Source organism: Rana temporaria, chromosome 2 (assembly GCF_905171775.1).
Source record: "Rana temporaria chromosome 2, aRanTem1.1, whole genome shotgun sequence".
Classification (NCBI taxonomy): domain Eukaryota; kingdom Metazoa; phylum Chordata; class Amphibia; order Anura; family Ranidae; genus Rana; species Rana temporaria.
Window position 1 is genome coordinate 381729734 of NC_053490.1, and position 23672 is coordinate 381753405.

Consider the following 23672-nt stretch of genomic DNA (forward strand, 5'->3'; position numbering starts at 1 on the left):
AACTATTTGGTAACATATTTTTTTTAACAGATATCTTGTCTTTGATCATTTAAAGTTTAGAACACACGATTACATATCTTGGTTGTGCATTTCATGGTGTATCTTGTACATTTGGACATACACATAGTTTGCGTCAATGTTTCAATTTAGGGAAAAGAACAAGTTAATATATTAAAGATGTAGCACTTGCCAAAATGCCTAAATTTTGTATCTACAGGGAAGAATTTATTTTCCAGCATTTCAAAGCATATTTTCCATGTGTGTATTAAGGTAGCATATACAATATGTATTGAAAAAGTAAGCTACAAGAGCAATGTATCTAGAAAAGCAGAGTTTAAGCTCTATTTTAAATAGACTGGTAGGTATTTTGCACTTATTAATGGTAATATGTCGAATCAAAAAATTATGGACCTGTGAGCTTGTGTTTTGATGTGTGCAGTAAAGTAATGGAAGATATATAAAAACATGTAGAAAACAGACCTCTCTAACATGATCAGTCTTTTTATGCAAATTTCAAATTTGGGTGTTTGAAATGTTATAGATGTGATACAGTATACCTTATATACTCGAGTAAAAGCTGACCTGAGTATAAGCCGAGGTACCTAATTTTACCCCCCAAAAAATGGAAAAACGTATTGATTCGAGTATAAACCTATGATGAGAATGCAGTAGCTACTGTAAGCGGAAAAGAGTGTCAACAATGCCCATTTGCATGCCTCACTGTGCCCATTGCAACCCCACTGTGCCCAACCCCACTGTGCCCAACCTCTCTGTGCCCATTGCAACCTCACTGTGCCCAACCTCTCTGTGCCCATTGCAACCTCACTGTGCCCAACCTCACTGTGCCCATTGCCACCTCACTGTGCCCATTGCAACCTCACTGTGCCCGAATCAGTGTACCTGAAATTCTTGACAGGCTGTGGGCATCCATTCATTGTTTAAAAGTCACAGTCTCCTCCTGGTCCCATTCCGTGATAGGCGTTTCCCAGCAGCCTATCACGGACGTCTTCTCCTCCTCAGTCTCAGTTTCCCAACAGACACTGTGTTCAGTGTTCCGCCAATCACGAAAGTCAGTGATAGGCGGAACACTGAACATAGTGTCTGCTGGGAAACGCCTATCACGGAAGGGACCAGGGGGAAGCCGCGACTTTTAAACAATGGACACTCGCAGCCCTTCAGGTACACTGACTCGAGTATAAGCCCAGGGGGTGTATTTCAGCCCTAAAAAAAGGGCTGAAAAACTTGGTTTATACTCAAGTATATACGGTATTTTGATTTTTCTAAGCTATTTTATTGTGTTCCCCATGATTTTCTGGTATAATGAGGTACAATTGAGTATTAGTTATAAGAAATAAAAAACATTCTGGCAGCATTTTAGAACAGTCAAAATTCAGTGTTTGGCAGAAATTTATAAACCAGGTGTAAATTATAGTGAATATGTGCATTATACAATCAATTGGACCCCTCACAGAATCATTTAAGTAACCTACTGATCTATGGTTGGGGAATGTGCAGGATCCAATGCAGATACTACTGTTATTGAGTTTCAGAGGGAACATGGGATGCAATGTGGGATTCCTCCTCTCCTCAGATGCAGAATGCATAATAAGGAAGAACTGTTTTCCTTGGGGGACATTACTGGCTTTTTTTTATGGGTACATAAAATCTCAGGGGTGCAGAATTCTGCCCCACAAACCCATGTGCACTGTAATTTAATAAAACTGCTATCCCTAGTGGCTCCTGTGTACACATAAAAAAGAAGGCCTAGAAGCAAGAAGCCCACCCTCCATTGGAACATCAATTTCCAGTGAATGGTACATCAGAGGATTGGCTGAGGCCTCGTACCCACACGACCGAGAAACTCGTCGTAAAAGAAACACTGTTTTCCTCGACGAGTTCCTTGTAAGGCTTGTCGAGAATCTTGTCAAGCTTTCTTTGCGTACACACTGTCAAGACAAAATCTCGTCGTTCTCAAGCGCGGTGACGTACAACACGTACGACGGCACTATAAAGTGGAAGTTTGATTACATTGGCACCACCCTTGGAGCTGCTTTTACTAATCTTATGTTACTGCGTGTTAAGTAAAAGTTTGGTGAGAGACGATTCGCGCTTTTCAGTCTGTTACAGCGTGACGAATGTGCAATCTCCATTACGAACGCTACTTTTACCGAAGGTGCGCTCCCGTCTCATACTTTATTCTGAGCATGCGCGGGGTTTCTAAGCATACACACAAACGTGTTTGTCGACGTAAACCAGCCCGACGAGAAACCCGACGAGGAAATAGAGACTCCCGACGAGAAAAAAGAGAACTTGTTCTCTTTTTTTCTCGTCAAGATCCACGACAATTTTCTCGACATAAAACATACACACGACCGCTTTCCTCGTCAAAAAAGCTGTGCCACCAAGTTTCTTGATGGATTTTGTCGAGGAAAAGGTTGTGTGTACGAGGCCTCAGAGTTTTGAAGAATGTTCACGTGGTGTCCTAAATTCTTGATAAACTACCACTTGTAATGAGTAATCCTTCTTCTCTGCAAATCTGGGTGCCAGGCAAGCCAATTCACTCAGCCCTATTGAGGATAACAAAAGTAGGGAAGAATGTATGTATATGGACTAAAGTTTGCAGTAGTATACCACAAGGATTAATAATGGGCCCAGTGTTTTTTTTTTTTTTTTTTTTTTTTAATCTTGTTAGTTTTTGTGCTTGACAGAATAAATATTAATGTGGCCATGTTGTTATTTAAATGTTAAATTATTGTAACTCAGGAAGACAGTAACATATTATAGAGAACCTTCAAAAAACAGTAACACGGGTGATTAAACAGCAGATGAACTTGATTGTTGATTACAAAAAAATAAAAAATAAACTCTGGCTTTGCTATTACTTTAAATAGTTTGTTTGAAAAGTTGTCAAACAAACTTTTTCTTTTACTGTGGCCTCTGTCGGTGCTGTATAAATTGTATGAAGCATCAGCTACATACAGTATATAGCACTGTGTTTTGGCAGCAGGATGAAAACCTCCTGTCCCGTTCCTGGAGCAGCCATTCTCAGGGAGCTTTGTATTTTTATCAATGAATACAAGGCTTTCTCTGATAGGTGTCATTCACCCACCTCTCCACCTCAGCAATTCGGAGGAAGCCATACACTCATTCATAAAAATACAAGACATCCTGAGAATGCCCGACTCAGCCTGACTTGATTTTGTTCTGAGAACAGGACTGGATGTCCCCATACCACTGCCAACACACAGTGTTGTATACTGTATGTATTAGTAAGACCCCTTTCACACTGGAGGCGTTTTTCAAGCGTTTTAGCTCTAAAAAAACTGCCTGTAAAGTGCCTTAAAAATGCCTCATCTGCAATCCCAGTGTGAAAGCCTGAGTGCTTTCACACTGGGGCGCTGCACTGGCAGGACGTCATAAAAAGTCCTGCAAGCGGCTGCTTTGAGGTGCTTTAGGAGAGGTGTATACACCGCTTCTAAAGTCCCCCCACCCATTGAAATCAATAGGCAGTGCCGCTGAAGCAGGGGGAGGGGGGGCTATTAACCCTTTATTCAGCCGCCAGCGCGGGGGGCTAAAAAAAACCCTGCTAGTGGCCAAAAAGCACCTATAAATGACAGTAAAATGCTGCTAAAACTAGCGGCACTTTACTGCCAATGCCCCCGCAGTGTCAGTGTGAAAGTTGTGGGCTCTAAAGGAAACAGTGTGTTTGGGCCAGCTTGGCCCAAATAAGCTATTTAAAGTGATAGTACAGCTGGAGTTAGGCTTTAAGCCACGCCAATGTGTTCAAAAACGAGCTGGGAAAAACAAAGCTGGAGAGGGATTTGGGACTATTGCCAAAAGTAAACTTATGCCTACACACCATCAGAATTTCTGATGGGATAAAATCCAATGGAATTTTCCGTCGGAATTCTGTTTAAGCTGTCTTGCATACAAACTGTCAGACCAAATTCCGACCGTCCAAAACGCAGTGACGTAAAACGCAACGACGAGCCGAGAAAAATGAAGTTCAATGCTTCCGAGCACGCGTAGATTCTGAGAATGCGTGTTTTTTTCTCCGTCGGAGTTCCACACAAACGATAGGAATTTCCGATAGGATTTTTTTCCATCAGAAAAAAATAAAACATGTTCTATTTCTAAACTCCGACGGAAAAAAGTCTGATGGGGCCCCCACACGGTCAGAATATCCGATGAAAAAATTCCGTCTGACTTTTTTCATTGGAAATTCCGATCATGTGTACAAGGCATAATGCGCATTAGGCAATGGCAATCAGAAAAATGTTTGTGTTGATTTTATTACTGCCTGTTCTCATTGATGAAATCTTCCCTTTGCTTCTGGCCAGGTGACAGTGTTGTCACCAGGACAAAGACTGACATTAAGTCCCTATAAGCAGGATATAATAGCAATAAAAACACTTTTTTGTAGAATGGAAGAAATCTACACTCACTGGCCACTATATTAGGTACACCTTGCTAGTACCAGGTTGGATCCTCTTTTGCCCTCAGAACTGCCTTAATTCTTCATGGCATAGATTCAAAAAGGTGTTGGAAACATTCCTCAGAGATTTTGGTCCATGTTGACATGATAGCATCACGCAGTTACTGCAGATTTGTCGGCTGCACATCCATGGTCTGAATCTCCCGCATCCCAAAGGTGCTCTATTGGATTGAGATCTGGTGACTGTGGAGGCCATTGGAGTACAGAGAACTCATTGTAATGTTTAAGAAACCAGTGGTGAGATGATTTGAGCTTTGTGACCTGGTGCATTATCCTGCTGGAAGTAGCCATCAGAATGGGTACCAGTCCAAACATATCTCTTTTGAAAACAAACATATGATTCAACTATTAACTCAAGAATAAGCTCCGTATGTATATAAAAAAAAAACACCTGCCACTAGAAATATTTGGTACAAAATAGGTAATGAAATCAATCTCTTTCGATGGGCGGTTGAGGGGTGGTAAAAACGGACAGCTGAGCACTTGGCTGTAAAATAACACATGGACAGGACTGTTTGCATACCGTGGCCACAAAGCGAAACAATTTTACCTTGGGGTGAAGAGATTAACAAGCAACACTGCTTGTCAAACTCGCCTATTGAGTTCAATGGGCTCAAAGGATAAAATAAGGCAGCGAGTAGGAAATATAACAACTCCTTACTACCTGTCAAATGTCCTCTGAAAAGCACTGGAAGGAGAGAGCCAGAGATCGGTACATCTGGCTATTTCTGCAGCTCCTGACCTGGAATAAAGAACAGTTGGGGGCAGTGGCGGCCCGTCTATAGGGGGCGCACAGGCGCCTCACCCCCTATCCATGCATCTGGCCCCCTTACCTACATGCAGGGCACCAGACACATGAATTCTAATCAGGTTTTTTTTTTGAAGCACGTAATTAGAGCCAGAGGCAAAAAAAGGGTGAACTTGGGGCGCAGAGCACTGCGCCCAAAGCCCACCCAGTTGTGTGACAATAGTGAATAAATATTCGCTATTGTAACACTGATCCTTTCCCCTGGCTAATCAGGAAGCGGGTCCTGAGACCCGTTGCTCGATTGGCCGAAAGGAGATTCAATCGGATTGGCCGCCTAGAGGAGGAGGGAGGAGACGCAGGGGAAGCAAGTAAGCACCCACCCACAGCCAGGAGAGAAGCCCCCGCCATCCAGAATGCTGCCCACGAGATGGGGTAAGTGCGGGGCCCCTGACTACAACCCATGCTCCGGCTGGCCGACCGGTGGGGAGGCCCAGGTCTGTTTTAGAGGCACACTGAAGCTGTATCTAACCTATTGAAGATGTGTCTAACTCAAGCACCGTACACACGATCCGAAAATCGTACAAAAAATTATACGATAATCGGATCGTTAGTACAGAGCTTCCGAGAGCCGATCAGGACAGTTCATCCGATTTTATTCTATCGGACATGCACGGAATTTTTTTTCCGTATGATGCCAAATGGTACGATTTTCGTTTAATCAGTACAGCTGTCGTTCGAAAATGCAATACAAATCACTTCCGATTTTTTATTCTGCTGTATGAGAATTTTAGTGACTTTAGTAAACTCATCCGATTCGACGTGAGATTAGCATACAAAAAAAAAACGGACGATCATTCGTCCAATAATTGGATCGTGTGTACCGAGCACTATTCTAATGCCGCGTGCACACGGTCCTTTTTTGTCTTGTAAAAAAACGTCGTTTTTTCTCATGAAGAAAAACAACGTTTTTCAAACTTCATTTTAAAAAACGACGTTGCCTACACACCATCGTTTTTTCAAAATGCTCTAGCAAAACGCAGTTACGTACAACACGTACGACGGCACTCTTTTCCATTCAAACTCGCGTCATAACTTGCTTCTGAGCATGCGTGGGTTTAAAAACGTCATTTTAAACGTTGTTTTAGCCCACACACGATCATTTTTTATGACACAAAAAACAACATTTTGAAAAACGACATAAAAAATTGAAGCATGTTCGAAATTTTTTTGGGTCGTTTTTTAGAAGACAAAAAACGTCATAAAGCCCACACACGATCATTTTAACTACTTGCCGACCTGCTGCCGTCATTCGGCGGCAGGTTGGCTCTCCTGCGCGAGAGCCCGTAGCTCTACGTCGGCTCTCTCGCAGGCAACTAGGGGCGCCCGCTCCCCCCCGACTCCCATGCGCATCCCCGGCGGGCGCGATCACCGCCGGGAACACGTGATCACTCGTTACAGAGCGGGGAACGGGAGCTGTGTGTGTAAACACACAGCTCCCGGTCCTGTCAGGGGGGGGAAATGCTGATCTTCTGTTCATACAGTAAGAACACACCCAGGGACATACTTAACCCCTTCCCCACCCCCTAGTGTTAACCCCTTCACTGCCAGTGGCATTTTTATAGTAATCCAATGCATTTTTATAGCACTGATCGCTATAAAAATGCCAATGGTCCCAAAAATGTGTCAAAAGTGTCCGAAGTGTCCGCCATAATGTCGCAGTACCGATAAAAATCGCTGATCGCCGCCATTACTAGTAAAAAAAAAATATTAATAAAAATGCCATAAAAATACTCCCTATTTTGTAAACGCTATAGCTTTTGCGCAAACCAATCAATAAACGCTTATTGCGATTTTTTTTTTATACGAAAAATATGTAGAAAAATACGTATCGGCCTAAACTGAGGAAAAAAATTATGTTTTATATATTTTTGGGGGATATTTATTACAGCAAAAAGTAAAAAATATTCATTTTTTTCAAAATTGTCGCTCTATTTTTGTTTATAGCGCAAAAACTAAAAATCGCAGAGGTGATCAAATACCACCAAAAGAAAGCTCTATTTGTGGGAAAAAAAGGACGCCAATTTTGTTTGGGAGCCACAACGCACGACCGCGCAATTGTCCGTTAAAGCGACGCATTGCCGAATCACAAAAAGTACTCTGGTCTTCGACTAGGAATATGGTCCGGGGGTTAAGTGACGTTTATTTCATCACAAAAAACTACCGTGTGTATGCGGCATTAGAAATGAATTTGTTTCTAGTAGAGAAAGTAGCAAATGTAAAGTGAAACATGATGCACATAATTGAAAATGTTGCAGTTTGCTAACCAAGATTGCGGACACAATGGCAACAAATCCCTTTGTGTAGCCAAATTTATATTACTTAGGTTCTAGATATTGTCAAGGTCTTTCTTGATAAATTCCCTCCACAAGGTTAACACAGCAATGTAAGCCATTCTAATGAATAGTCCATACATGTAGAACAGCTCGCTATTAAGATGCCTGACCTTTGCTTTAACAAAGACCAACTGTACGGCATGCAAAGTACTCCCAAGACATTTAAAACTGAGAAGCATTAGACCGAGTATTGAAAAAAAATAGCAATCACTTTTAGAACGTGCGTCATGGAGAAGCATTAGGACGGAGTATTTTCCCAAACTAAATTATGTGCCCTTGTGCATATATGCAGCATTTCCTACTATTACTTACATAGAAAGAGTGGCCACCATTTTTATTCACAATGCACCCCCTCTTGTTTTAGGGTCTCATACATTGGTAGTTCTATCTTGCATTTTGTTGCATTTTTCAGTGCATGCATAATAGATGTACCTTAATGGATATAACATTAGATCAGGGGCTGACAACTGATGGGGCCCCCGGCAATAGGAGATTATAGGGCCCCCAGGCAATGTATTATGGGGCCACACACAGGGCTCAAGTCCTGCGGGAATGCGTGGGAATGGAGTTCCTGCACTTTTTTCACAGCAGGAACGCAGTTCCCTTTGCAGAACTAGAGCAGCCGAGCCGCCTGAGCCAATCCTTCACTAAGCGGCGATGCCCAGCTCGAGTCACTGTCAGGGGAAGGCAGACCTTAGTAATCCTTTATGTTACTGGCCACTTCCTGTATATGGATTCATCGGGTAGTGTGCGGGTATTCCGTCACTTCCTCGATGCCGCAATGTTTCCTGGGAGCTTTTGTTATTGTTCCCAGAAGACATTCCGGAGGTCTGCCGTGAGTTATCGCGGGATTTAGAAAGAACTTGCTTGCTTAAACCAATGCGGTTTAGTAATTATGCATATGAGTGTATAATTTTTTTTTGTGGGGGAGTGGATCTTGGGTGGGAGTTCCCACACTTTTTTCCCCAGGACTTGACCCCTGGCCACACAGTATACACACACATACACAGACTATACACACACATACAGTATACATACACAGTATACACACACAGACACACAATATGCACACACAATATACATACACACAGAATAGACATACACACACTGAAAAGGTACCGGAGAGGCGGGGCAGCTATAATCTTGGGATTTTTTTTAAAAACACTGATTTTTACATACAGTCCCTGGTTTTACTGAGGCTGGCAACCCTAATGGGGCTCCCTAGGGGCATGGGGCCCTCGGGCAGTTGAAGGTTAATTGATACAAGGACCAAATGATCAATGTCACATATAGTTAATTCTGCCCCCAAAAAATGTAATTTCATTCTTGATTCAGTTAGATCTCAATAATACAATAAATGAAACATGGTGATGGGAGGACTATGCAGCAGGAGGAAAAAAACAATATATATGCTATATATACAGCATGTGGAAGTTTTATTATTCGATTTCCATGAATAGTTTGTGAAAATTCTCAGGCAATGCAGAAAGATATTGTAACAATGCAGAGTGCACACCTAAGGTGAGGGGGTCAATTAAAACAGCTGCCTAGTGTAATTAGCTTTGCAAATACTTTTCACTCGGGAGAATGTCTGTAATGAAGGTTACTAAGGTTCCACATTGCCGCTAGTCTACATTCATATGGGCACTGGATGCAAAATGCATAAATAATTGATGTTGTTTCAGACAGTATTGAGCCATGCTGCTAATCCCATTGCAATAAATTCCTAGCAGGGCTTCAGCCTTGCATGCCCTCCTTAAATCAATATGGCATAACACTTCCATACCAGGCACTTACGCACCTTCCCGCCCAAGCCAATTTTCAGCTTTCAGCGCTGTCGCACTTTGAATGGCAATTGCGTGGTCATGCTACACTGTACCCAAACAAAATTGGCGTCCTTTTTCCCCACAAATAGAGCTTTCTTTTGGTGGTATTTGATTACCTCTGCGTTTTTTTTTTGCGCAACAACTAAAAAAAGAATGAAAATTTGGAAAAAAATTACGTTTTTATTTTTTTCTGTTAATTTTTTTGTAAATAAGTTTTCTCTTTCAATTACGGGCACTGATATGGCGGCACTGATGAATTGGCACTGATGAACATCGATGAGGTAGTACTGATGGGCACCGATGAGGTGGCACTAATGGGCACTGATTGGCGGTGCTGGTATGCGGCACTGATGGGCACTTATAGGCGGCACTGATGGGCACTCAGGGGCGGCACTGATAGGCACTCATAGGCGGCACTGGGCACTCATAGGCGGCACAGATGGGCACTCATGGGCGGCACTTATGGGTGGCACTGATGGGTACTTATGGGTGGCACAGATGGGCACTGATAGGTGGGCACTGGGCACGGATGGGCACTGTGGGGTGGCACTGATGGACACTGTGGGTTGGCACTGATGGACACTGTGGGGTGGCACTGATGTATCCATGTTGCCAGTCAGTGCCCATTTGTGGGCACTAATTGGCATCTTTTTTTTTTTTTACTGCCCTTTTTTTTTTTTGCTGACCTTTTTTTTAATTTCCCCTTTTCTTTTTTTTTTGCCCTTCCCTGGTGGTCCAGTGTGGGCTTCCCTGGTGGTCCAGTGTGGCGATCCGAAGGGGGGCTGCGCTGATAAACAATCAGCGTGAACCCCCCTATCAGGAGAGCCGCCTATCAGCTCTCCTCTACTCGCGTCTGTCAGACGCGAGTGAGGAAGAGCCATCAACGGCTCTTCCTGTTTACATCGTGATCAGCCGTGATTGGACACGGCTGATCACTTGGTAAAGAGCCTCCGCCGGAGGCTCTTTACCGAGATCGGAGATGCAGGGTGTCAGACTGACACCCCGCATCACCGATCGCCACGCTGCGCGCCCCATGAAATCCTGCTGGACATCCATAGACGTCCAGTCAGGATTTCAGAACCACTTCCCGGACGTAAATCCTCTACTGACCGGGCGGGAAGTGGTTAAAGTAAAAAACCGAACCGCTCCAGGTGGTGGATTGAAAATAACGCCCTCCTCGATGTGGAAGTAGCAGGTGCTGGCTCAGCACAAAATGATAGTGGAGAAAGGAAAATCTGGACAGCGGCACTCCAATTAACGCAATTATTGTAAAAAATCGTCAATGTTCATGTAACAGCAGAAGCAATGGCAAAATATCTGACGCGTTTCACAACATTAGCCTTGCTTAGTCATAGCTGATGACTAAGCAATGACAATGTTGTGAAACGCGTCAGTAATTTTGCCCTTGCTTCTGCTGTTACATGACAAAAAAAAAAAATAGCAATCCGGTGGCAACAGTTATCCATCAGTTCAGCACATATTATTAAATAAACATACAGAGCTTTCAGGCAAAATTTACGATAACCAGAAAAAAAGATAGAAATGGGTCTACCAGCAAACATTGCAACCAAGCAAGTACAAATCTTACATGTCTAGTTATGCAGAGGCTGGTCTAGTAAAGCGTTGCATCAACCATTTTTTAACTAATTCCCAAGGGCTTTGGTCTGGAGTATCTAGCTAGGTTGCCTAAAGTCTTTTGAATTTACCTGGACAGCATCTATGTTGGTACACATATCTTTCAAAGATAAGGTTATTGCCCATTTGAGTCACCCATTGCTTGAAAGAGGGAGAATCAGGGGATTTCCAAAGTATTAAGAGCACCTCAGGGGCAGATTCCCTGCTGAACAGGTGTAAGGGGCCTAAAGGTACCCCACATGTCAGGCAAGTGACCCTGTTATACTGTATATACTCGAGTATAAGCCGAGTTTTTCAGCCCATTTTTTTTAGGCTGAAAAACTACCCCCTCGTCTTATACTCGAGTCAGCAGTAAAATGGCATGTGTCTCCCGCTGTGTAATCCATATGCAGCCGTACCTTTCATTAGTAAAACAGCGTGTATCTGCCGCTGTGTAATTCAGTCTGTTCGGCCGTCCATTGTAAGACAGCCCCGCCTCCTCCTCGTCTGTGATAAGTGGAACACTGATACAGTTTTCCAGCATCGTATCAGTGTTCCTCTATCACGGACGGACGAGGAGAAGGTGGGGCTTTCTTACAGTGGATTACACAGCGGCAGACACACGCTGTTTTACTAATGAAAGGTACGGCTGCATATGAATTACACTGCGGCAGACACACGCTGTTTTACTAATGAAAGGTATGGCTGCATATGGGCACAGTGAGAGACTGCAAATGGGTACAGTGATAGACTGCAAATGGGCAAAGTGAAAGACTGCAAATGGGCACAGTGATAGACTGCATATGGGCACAGGGAGAGACTGCAAATGGGCACAGGGAGAGACTGCAAATGGGCACAGGGAGAGACTGCAACTGGGCACAGGGAGAGACTGCAACTGGGCACAGTGAGACTGCAACTGGGCACAGTGAGACTGCAACTGGGCACAGTGAGACTGCAACTGAGCACAGTGAGACTGCAACTGGGCACAGTGAGACTGCAACTCGGCACAATTAGACTGCAAATGGGCACAGTCAGGCTGCAGATGGGCATTGTTTACCCAGTAGCTGCTACATTTTCCCACCCTAGGCTTATACTCAAGTCAATATGTTTTCCCATTTTTTTGTGGTAAAATTAGGTGCCTCGGCTTATATTCGGGTCGGCTTATACGGTAGGTGCCCAGTGTAACGCCCCTACCTTTCCTACAAGCAGCCATATTTTCTCATTGCAATTGTAGCCCTCATCCACTAGTTGTGCATTGCTGATTCTCTAAACTCCATGGAAATCTATCGGATAAAGTATATGTATTAGAGAGTCTCTAATAACATGAAGTACCCACAACGCTTCTGGTAGCCTGGAATCTTGAGATTATTTTTTTCATAGACTTTAGGTAATATAAGGTAGTTCAGTACAGAAGTCAGGAAAGAATGCTTTTTTACTCAAAATAATGTGATTTGGTAATGTTGACATGTGCCTTATCAAATTATCTGATATGTGAATTTTAATCAAAGGTTCACATTTAGATGTCAACAAAATCTTCAGATTACTCCTGTAGTCGGTCTTGCCAAAAAATATATTCATTATACGAGAGTCATCTAGCTATATACTAGTTCACTTCACTTGCTGTGTGTAATATTTAGGTCTATTTGTTTTGTGTCCTGTAAAAGGATAGAGGCACATTGGTATCATATTCACAAATGCTGTAAATAAGTTGCAGTTTAGTAGATGTTGTATTTCATTGTTTAGGACCAGTTCACATCATAGAAACGGAGTCCTGATGCGTTCCGGTTGCGTTTCTGCATGCACATTTTTAAAGCGTTCTGGTTTGTTTTATTGTATTTTTGATGCATTCGGATGTACTTGTCTCCTTTTTTTTTCTCCACCTTAACCGCTTGCCGACCGCTGCCTGTAGATATACGTCGGCAGAATAGCACGGCTGCGCAAAGAAACGTATCTGTACATTGCTTTGAATTTGCGCCCCGGGCGCGAGCTCCGTGACCGTGCGGACTCGTACCTATTCCCCTTTCAAAGCAGAACTTCCCCTTTAGGGTGGAGCTCCACTTTAAACAAAGCCAGTTGTGATGAATTCAGGAAGCAAATTCCTAATTGTTGCATGAAGAATGTAAGATGCAGTCCCTTAATGTATAACTACTAGTCTGTGCAGCTAGATGAGATCAAGACGAATATTAGTAAAGCTTAGACAGCTTTAAAGCCAGCAAAGATGTAGCTAGTGCAGCCCCCTTTACTAAAAGCAAACAGTTGTGCACACTGCGTACAGAGCCTACTAGAGATTCCCCCTGTAAGACCATCATTTAAAAAACTCCAGGAATGTCAATATGGAAAGAGGTCATGGATTAGAAAGAACATTCTGGAAGGATTATATAGCAGTTAGTCAGGACAGGCTTTCAGCAAGAACTTGCGTGACCCTCACCCACCCATAAAATGAATGTTGTGGTTGGCCTGCCCCGTCAACTGTTCCCATATATCGCCCACAATGAACAGACAACTTTCAGAAAATTATAATGAATGTCTATACAATGTGTAGCTTCTGTCAGTAACACAAGAGTACCCTACCCTGGGGTTGATTCACTTAAACTGGAGAGTGCAAAATCTGGTGCAGCTCTACATAGAAGCCAATCAACGTCCAGATTTTGTCAAAGATTAAAGTAATTTTAAAGTTAACTTTTAGGTAAAAATAACAAACATGTTATACTTACACCGGCCCTGTGCAGTGGAATTGAACAGAGCAGCCACGATCCTCCTCTTCTCGAGTCCTTCTTTAGCATTCCTGGCCCCTGCCTCCTGTTGTGTGCCCCCACAGCAAGCAGCTTGTTATTGGGGGCACCTGAGCTCTCTGGGCCATATTCCCGTAGATTTCGGGCGGGCGTCGCGTAAGCCATTTACACTCCGCCGCCCCAACCTACAGGAGCAAGTGCTGTATTCCCCAAACACTTGCTCCGTAGTTTGGGGCGGCGTAGTGTAATTGGCCCGGCGTATCCCCGCGTAAATCCAAGGGGGCGGCTTGTATTTAAATTAAGCGCGCCCCCGGTTCGAATGAACTGCACATGCGCCGGGCTTAAAATAGCCCAGTGCGCATTTTCCAGTTCTCGGCGTAAAACGTCAATGACGCAGACGTGTGCGTCATTGACGTAAAGTCGTATTCAAGAACGACTTAGGGAAATGACGTACCCGAAGGGAAAAGACGACGCGGACACGACGCCATACTTAACATGGCGTACGTGGGACTGGCGTAAGGTTACCCCTCATATAGCAGGGGTAACCTTACGCTTACGCAAATGACGTTAGCGACGGTTACGCGACGCAAATTTGTTCGGGAATCGGCGTATCAGGCTCATTTGCAAAAACAAATGAGACCTGAACATAAAACGCCACCTAGCGGCCGGCTGGGTAATTACATTTAAGATCCGACAGTGTAAGTGACTTACACATGTCGGATCTTAAGCGTATCTATGCGAAAATGATTCTAAGAATCACTCGCATAGATACGCGGGCCAAAAAAGAGAGATACTACGGAGTATCCTGAGATAACTATACTCAGAATATGGCCCTCTGTGTCCATCCAGACACTAAGCCGCTGCTCGGCCCCGCCCCATTTCCCTCCTCATTGGCTGACTGACTTTGACTGACAGCAGCGGGAGCCAATCCTGCTGTGTCAGCCAATGAGGAGGGGAGTCTCGGGCAGCTGAGACACTCATGTAACATTGCTGGATCTAGATGGACCTCAGCTAAGTATTAGAGGGGCTGAGGCGGCTGCTGCTCACAGAAGGCTTTTTATCTTAATAGATAAAATGCATTAAGATAAAGAAACTTCAGACCTTACAATCACTTTAATTGAACAAGCTGAAAGTGGAGTTCCACCCAAAAGTGGAAGTTCCGCTTTAAGCACTCCTTGTCCGCTTACATGCCACAATTGCTATGTCATTTTGTTGGGGAGAGAGAGTGGGTACCTAGTTTTGACAGGTGCTTCCTGTCCCACTTCCTCCTTCCGTCCTCTCACCGCCTAGGCAACTCCTCCTCTTACCTTAGGTGGTCCCTCCCTCTCTGCAATCTTCTAGGACACGTCACAGGTCCCAGAAGATTACCTGGCCACTAGTGCCCACACTTGCAATGATGGCGCTGCGGAGAAGAGGGGGAGAGGAGCGAGGCATCAGGCGGCCACATCGCTGGACCATGGGACAGGTAAGTGTATGTTTATTTAAAGTCAGCAGCTACATTTTTTGTAGCTGCTGACTGTTAATAAACGTACAAACGACTGGAACACCACTTGAAGTTAGAAGCTGATTGGCTACCATGCACAACTGCACCAGATTTTGCACTCTTCAGTTTTAGTAAATCAACTTCCTTGTCTCCCTAATGAAACATGTTAATTTATGGTTGACAGTAGTATGATAAATGCTTTTCTCTATGTATGCTCTACATGCATGTTCACATAGTCATCAAATACTTAATGTGTGTTACAATGAACCTGCTTTTTTTCACAAAAATGCTTTAATTTGTTTTAGAGCCACCCAGCAGCCCAGAAAATCTTTCAGTGGATGCTGTTGATGATACCTCTCTTGGCTTGAGATGGAAAGTTCCTGAGAAGGACGGAACCTTCCCCATTGATGGCTACCTGCTTGAGTACCAAAAAGACGGAAGTAAGTTAATAAACTTTTCTAACATCTATAAGTAATGATTGGATATGTGATATCTTAATTCTGGAGTAAACACTCCCTGCATCCTTTATATATACCTTAGCTACTCACTAACAACAATTTATAAGAATGTTGCCTAAAACTTTTTCATTATTACAATATTGTGTTAACAATTTCTTTATTTAAATTTAGTTACGTAACAAACTTATATAACATATTTGAGAACGAATAAAGCTTTAGGCTAGGTTCATATTATGCTGGCCCATTCATTTGGATGTATTTTTGATGCAGGTGAGGCAGGCTCCATGCACACTAGCAGCTGTAAATAACGCCAGAAAAACACATTTTTGTTCCAGCATTTAGTACATTTTGTGATGGCGTTTAGCAGCGACTATGAGGTAGTGGGCAGCTACGGCACTGTTAACAACCAATGACTCATCAGCTGTCAGCAGGATTTCCCAAAGACAGTGGGGAATCCTGCTGACAGCTGATGAGTCATTGTTTTTTTTTATGCCAGCACTCTTTTGATTACATTCAAAGATTTCTTGGATAAAAAAAAAACGGTATGAGGGTACTCACCAATCCATACTAGGCCCTTCGGGCCTGATACTAATTTTAGGGGGTCCCCCCTAAAATCCATACGAGACCCTTATCCGGGCATGCAGCCCCACAGGCCAGGAAAGGGGGGGTGGGCGAGCGCCCCCCCCTTACCAAACCAGGTCACATGCCATCAACAATGGGGGTGCTTTGGGGCAAGCACTTTGTCCCCATGTTGATGGGGACAAGGGTTTCTTCCCCAGAAGCCTGGCCAGTGGTTGTGGGAGGCTATTGGAGTTTGTAAGCTCCCTTCTGTGAATGAGTATGGGTCCTTTATTACAAAAATAAAAACTACAAAAATTGTTCCCCGGTGTAGATCCAGTGGCAATCACAATGAACACCAGCCACCGACCAAAAAAAAAATGTCTGCACCCAACGCTGGCCAGAATGACGACTCAGCCGCCTCCCACTTTTAAATAGGCTTCGTCCCCTTGTACTGTCATCAACCAGGGCATGCTGGGTCAATGACGTCACAAGGGGTGGGATCACCCAGTGACATCATCGGGTGACCCTGCCCCTTTGTTTTTTTAGCATCGGGAGGCAGCTGAGCTGTCATTCGGAGGGAGCCAGCATGTGGGTCTTTTTTTTTCTCAGAGCAGTGTCTGGCATTCATCGTGATTAACAGTGGATCGGGGACAATTTATTTTTATTGTTCCAATAAACGACTTCTCTAAACTGTCTCTATTTACACTACTCTTTTTTTCCTTGATGAATGAGTAGGGGTACTGTGTACCCTATACTCATTTACATGGGAGGAGCCCCCAACCACCAGCCAGGGTTATGGTATGGATTGGGGTGACCCTACGCTTTTTTAAAAAAAAATTGAGGTGGGGTTCCCCTTAAAAATCAATACCAGACCCAAAGGGCTTGGTATGGATTGGGGGGAACCCTCATGCTGTTTTTTTTCTCAAGTTTTTTTTTTTGTAATTGTATTTTTTATTGGTTTTCAAGCGAGAACAGGTAACATCAGAACCAAAATGTAAATTGACAATGAAAATTGGCAAGATATTGAGATAAAAAAACAGAAATAACAAAAATATAAAATCTCTCAGGCATATACGTAACTGTCGAGACAGTACGACAGGGAGGTCAAAGCACAAATTACTGACACACATAGCTCCTTAAGCACATATACTGTGTGGGGAGAGGGTCAAGGAGAAAACAAACACATGAGAGCCATAATGAGCCATAACAGTTAAGAGTGCTGTCAAATGAGCCATAATTCAAGGCAATGGGTCTCCATTAATACATTTTATTAAATTGTGGAACAGCACCATGCACAATAGAAGTTAGGTATTCCATTCTACGGATTTCAGCTGAAGAAGTCGAGATTGAGACGGAGGTACAGCGGCCAAAAGAATGTAGGAAGCCAGTTGATTGATGGGCTTTGCAATATCGGAGAAAGGAAGACCAAATAAATAATGAATATGATCAAGCGCTAGAGACAAATCCAACACCTTCTGGAGTAACATCATCACCTTGTCCCAGAAAGGCCTTATTTGAGGACAAAGCCAAAAGATATGGAAAAGTGAGCTTTGTCTCAAGCTGTGATATCTGGCAATTCTTTTGTTTACATTCAGCTGTCAGCTAACAAGCTTCCTTTACCTTAGTGCGGAAAAGGAGAAATCCCCCAGGGTGGGGCTTTAACGGTAACAACGTATAAGTCAAGAAGCGTAATCATAGTAATAAAAGTTTATTTTTACAATAAATACAAAATATAAATATTAAAATCAAGTTCATGGGTAGGTATTTGACTTGGGCCTGAATGAACCTCTGTGGACAAGTCAAATACCTACCCATGAACTTGATTTTAATATTTATATTTTGTGTTTATTGTAAAAATAAACTTTTATTACTATGATTACGCTTCTTGACTTATAAGTTGTTACCGTTAAAGCCCCACCCTGGGGATTTCTTCCTTTCCTATTCAATATAGGGGTGTTGGTAACACACACAGGTCTTCCTTTTTGATTTTTTTTTTTTGTACTTTATCTTAGTGCAGTTCTCCTTCACATACCTCATCCTTCCATTTTGCTTTTAAATGTCCTTATTTCTTCTGAGAAATCCTCACTTCCTGTTCTTCTGTCTGTAACTCCACACAGTAATTCTCAGGCTTTCTTCCTGGTGTGGAGTGTCGTGCTCGCCCCCTCCCTTGGACTACAGGAGAGGCAGGACGCCCACTAACACACAGCTCCTTTCTCTATCTGCAACGTAGAGAGCGTCCTGACTCTCCTGTAGTCCAAGGGAGGCGGCGAGCACGACACTCCACACCAGGGAAAAAGTCTTGCATTACTGTGTGGAGTTACAGACAGAAGAACAGGAAGTGAGGATTTCTCAGAAGAAATAAGGACATTTAAAAGCAAAATCAAAGGATTAGGTAAGTGAAGGAGGACTGCACTAAGGTAAAGAAAGCTATTTAGGAAAAAATAATTGTACCTTTACAGCCCCTTTAAGGATAAGTCTCCCAGCTTGTCGGCCCGCTACTTAACAACCAGCTATTTACTGTTTTTTAAGGACGCTGGCGGCCGCCGGCTAATAAGAAAATAATAAATAAAAATGTAAACCGTTGTTTAGCAGTGGTTGGCAGTGTTTAGGAGCTTATAGGAGCTGCCGGCTTTTTTTTCTGCCAGCAAATCGCTCCCTAAAATGCCAAAAAAATGCTTTTCTGCTCCTAGAAGCTGAAGCTTCAAAAACGCTTCTAGACTAAAATAGTGTGCATGAACACATAGGATAACACTATTTGCTGCTAGAAGCAGAGAAAATAAATGCTCAAAAGCTGCTGCTAGGAGTGTTTTTTTAAGCTAGTGTGCATGGAGCTGGAAAGTGTCCAGTTACACTAAGTTCAGCACACACTACCGCAACTTCAAAGTCGTGCGATTTTTGCCATGATTTTGACGCAATTTTATTGAATGCCTGTGTACACTTGAGGTCTATGGACCTTAACTCGCATCAAAGTCGGACCAAAGTAGTACAGGGACTACTTTGAAGTCGGTGCAACTTAAAGTCGCACAGATATGAATGGTAATCATTGGAAATTATGGGGTACGACTTATCATGCGACTTTGCAATCCAAAATCGCAGGACAAGTCTCACAAGTGTAAAAGGGGCCTTATAGTGTGAACCTAGCCTTAAAGAGTTGCAAAGGCAGAAGGTTTTTCATCTTAAGGCATTCTATACATTAAGATAAAAAAAACTTATGTGTGTAGCAGCCCTCCAGCACCCCCATAATTACCTACCTGAGCCCCTTCTCTCTCCAGAGATGTCCACGATCCCCTCAGCCATTGGCTCCCCGTGGCTGTCAAAGTCAGTCAGCTAATCATGGGAGGGAGGGAGCGGGGCCAGGTTGGTCTCCATGCCATGTCTGAATGGATACATGGAGCTCTGACTCGGCTTGGGTGCACTCCTGTAGCAAGCTGCTGGCTGAGGGGCACTCAAAGGAGGAAGGGGCTAGGAGAAGCAAAGAGGGACCCGAGAAGAGGAGGATCCAGGCAGCTCTGTGCAAAACCAACTGCACAGAAGTGTTTGTTATTTTTATTTATTTTTTAAACAAGCCTTTATAATCACTTTAGGGATGGAAAGGGATGGGTTGTAACACAATAGGAGTGTAAGAAAGGGATGGTTTAGGGGAAGTAGAGGGGTTGATATGCAATTTCATATTAAACCTTAATCTTTGAAAATTTCAAACGTGACAAATTCATAAACAACAGACAAAAAATACCAACAAAAATTAATTATTATATACGAAAATAAACCAATTAAAATTCCTTCATATATTTTCACAAAAAGGAAAGAAAATACAATCACCAAGTTACCAAGTCAGAACCTTCAAATGGTGCTCCACCACAGTTTACCAGAACCTTGAATAAAAAAGTCTTATCAATAGCTTGGATTAGGCTCCATGCACACAGAAGCTGATAAACTGCAGTTTATTGGCCTTTTGGCGTTTTTTTTTTAAAAAGCCCATAAACTGAACTCTATGTTAGCCTATGTGCCCATGCACACATGGAAGTTTTTTAGTGTTTATGAGCTTTGGAGTTTATTGGCTTTTTTCTGAACGCCCAAAATTTGCGTTCAAAGTGCCGTTTTTCGGCAGGAAAAAAACGCAAAAAAACTAAAAAAAATGCTCAAAAACACTGGCGCCAGCGTTTTTTAATCCATTGAAAAAAATAAAAAAGCTAAAAAACGCTACACTACGCTAGAAAGGCTCCCTGCAAAGCTACTGGCGTTTTTTTATAGCTTTTTTTTAGCTTCTGTGTGCATGGAGCCTTAGGATGTGCTATAAGTTAGCACCGTCATTTACAACTTGATAGAATGTGCACGCTCTTCTATCAGACGTGCATTTCAAAACAAACGGTTAGGAACTCCGTATATGACATCAGTGGAGAGCGGACATGCATCCTCTATGCATTTTGTGATACATACGTTATCAGCAACAAGCTACATTGCTGGATTCCCATTAAAGTTACAAGGATCGCTGAAGCCATCCACGCTACCGACTGAAGCCTCGTACACACGACCGAGAAACTCGACGGGCGAAACACATCGTTTTGCTCGTCGAGTTCCTTGTTAGGCTGTCGAGGATCTCGGCGAGCCAAATTTCTCCATTCCCGTCAAGGAAATAGAGAACATGCTCTCTTTTTGGCTCGTCGAGTTTCTCGACAGTTTCCTCGACGAAAATGTACACACGACCGGTTACCTCGGCAAAAAAATGTCTCCCAGAAAGTTTCTTGCTGGTTTTTGCCGAGAAACTCGGTCGTGTGTACGAGGCCTGAGAGAAATCCAATCTATTAATAAGACTTTTTTATTCAAGGTTCTGGTGAGCTTCCATTTTTTTATGCACAAATTGTGGTGGAGCACCATTTGAAGGATTTTTTACAGTGATTGGATTTTTTTCCCTTTTTGGAAAATTTATGAAGGAATTTTAATTGGATTATTACAGTAATAATTAACTTTTTTGTTATTTTTTGTTTGTTGTTTATGAATTTGTCACGAAGTTTGAAAGATGAAGGTTTAATATGAGATAGCGCCATACCTTTTTCTTTTATATATATCCACGATTTTTGAGTTGTCTATCCATTTTTAGGCTTGGATCACACTGGAAGCGGCTGCGGATTGCACAGGACTGCTGTTAAAGATGGGGGATGAGGTGGCGCTTGCAACAAACAATCACTAAAATAGTATTGTAATAAACTCTGCCTCCTGATGTTAATTAGCGGTGTATCACTCTTAGACCGAACTACCATCCAACAAAAATAACCATAAAGTGGAGGATATTGAGAGTGAAAAATTATAATGCAAAATATATGTGACCAATGTGCTAGTGACAGCACAGTAGTCTAAAGGAAATAACAAACTTCAAACTGTGCATATACCATATCCTTCAAGTAATAATAATCCAAACAGTGCTTCATCCATAAATAGTGCAATGTGCAACTAAGCAAATAAATAAATAAATATATATCCAATCTATAACTGTCCACAAAAATGATGCAAATATTGGAAATAAATAAGGGTGAGTAAATCCGTGAATAAAAAACAAGCCAAAAAATGCAAAAAGTGAAAAAATATTACATATATATACAAATATAAAAATATAAAATCCACTCGAGAATCCCTGTGTAAAAAAGTTCCAATAAGACTACAGGATAAAGATCAATATCCAGTGCACAAATCGTGCAAAAGTGAAAAAATCCAGTGGCTAATAAATAAAGTTCATAAAGTGCATCAGTGCTCTGGTTTACTGTGACATGCAGAGTAGTTGTGTTTGCAGTCAGCAAGATCCTCCACGGTGACCAGAAAATAAGCGTGCTAGCCCCTTACCTCAAGAAGGCTAATAAATAGCCTATAGAAGTGGTTTCCCAATAGTATCTCCCACCATCAGCAGATCGATCCACTCCAGTATATTTACAGGCTCAGCGCGATGACTCTCAAAATAAAGCAAAGGAATGCCTCCATAGTGTACGATTACAAACAGTATTTTAATGAAAAAAAGTATTCACTTACAAACAGTGCTGTAAGATCAGCATATACAGCGGCGTGTGTGTAGTCCTGTGTCTCCCGCTCTGCGGCCGCAAGCGGGTGACGTCACCAACAGCCCTCCAACGCCCAGGACGTTGGAGGGCTGTTGGTGACGTCACCCGCTTGCGGCCGCAGAGCGGGAGACACAGGACTACACACACGCCGCTGTATATGCTGATCTTACAGCACTGTTTGTAAGTGAATACTTTTTTTCATTAAAATACTGTTTGTAATCGTACACTATGGAGGCATTCCTTTGCTTTATTTTGAGAGTCATCGCGCTGAGCCTGTAAATATACTGGAGTGGATCGATCTGCTGATGGTGGGAGATACTATTGGGAAACCACTTCTATAGGCTATTTATTAGCCTTCTTGAGGTAAGGGGCTAGCACGCTTATTTTCTGGTCACCGTGGAGGATCTTGCTGACTGCAAACACAACTACTCTGCATGTCACAGTAAACCAGAGCACTGATGCACTTTATGAACTTTATTTATTAGCCACTGGATTTTTTCACTTTTGCACGATTTGTGCACTGGATATTGATCTTTATCCTGTAGTCTTATTGGAACTTTTTTACACAGGGATTCTCGAGTGGATTTTATATTTTTATATTTGTATATATATGTAATATTTTTTCACTTTTTGCATTTTTTGGCTTGTTTTTTATTCACGGATTTACTCACCCTTATTTATTTCCAATATTTGCATCATTTTTGTGGACAGTTATAGATTGGATATATATTTATTTATTTATTTGCTTAGTTGCACATTGCACTATTTATGGATGAAGCACTGTTTGGATTATTATTACTTGAAGGATATGGTATATGCACAGTTTGAAGTTTGTTATTTCCTTTAGACTACTGTGCTGTCACTAGCACATTGGTCACATATATTTTGCATTATAATTTTTCACTCTCAATATCCTCCACTTTATGGTTATTTTTGTTGGATGGTAGTTCGGTCTAAGAGTGATACACCGCTAATTAACATCAGGAGGCAGAGTTTATTACAATACTATTTTAGTGATTGTTTGTTGCAAGCGCCACCTCATCCCCCATTTTTATCATTTACTGTCAGTGTGTGAGCACTATTGGTGGTGGCTGCTGCATTTTAATGTATATTTTATTTATTTAGTTTATCTTGGCTAGGTTGGTTTGCGCATTAGTTCCCCCCTTATTTCATACAGGACTGCTGTGCCTCCCTGTTCTCTGTTTCATGGATAAATCAGGGCCGAATCTTTGTCTGAATTTGGCCCCTAAACGGAGCCAAAGACGCACAGTTTCTGTTTAGTGCACTCAGCAGCCACCCCATAGAGAGCCTGTCA

At 42.5% G+C, this 23672-nt stretch overlaps 1 protein-coding gene across 1 annotated transcript in view; it reads left to right on the forward strand.

Moving 5' to 3' along the window:
* Positions 1–23672, forward strand: part of MYBPH (myosin binding protein H) — a 135618-nt gene that overhangs the window by 30405 nt on the left and 81541 nt on the right. The window contains exon 2 of the mRNA XM_040337868.1: positions 15597–15731. Coding sequence (XP_040193802.1) covers positions 15597–15731 — 135 coding nt within the window. The remainder of the gene's footprint in view (positions 1–15596; positions 15732–23672) is intronic.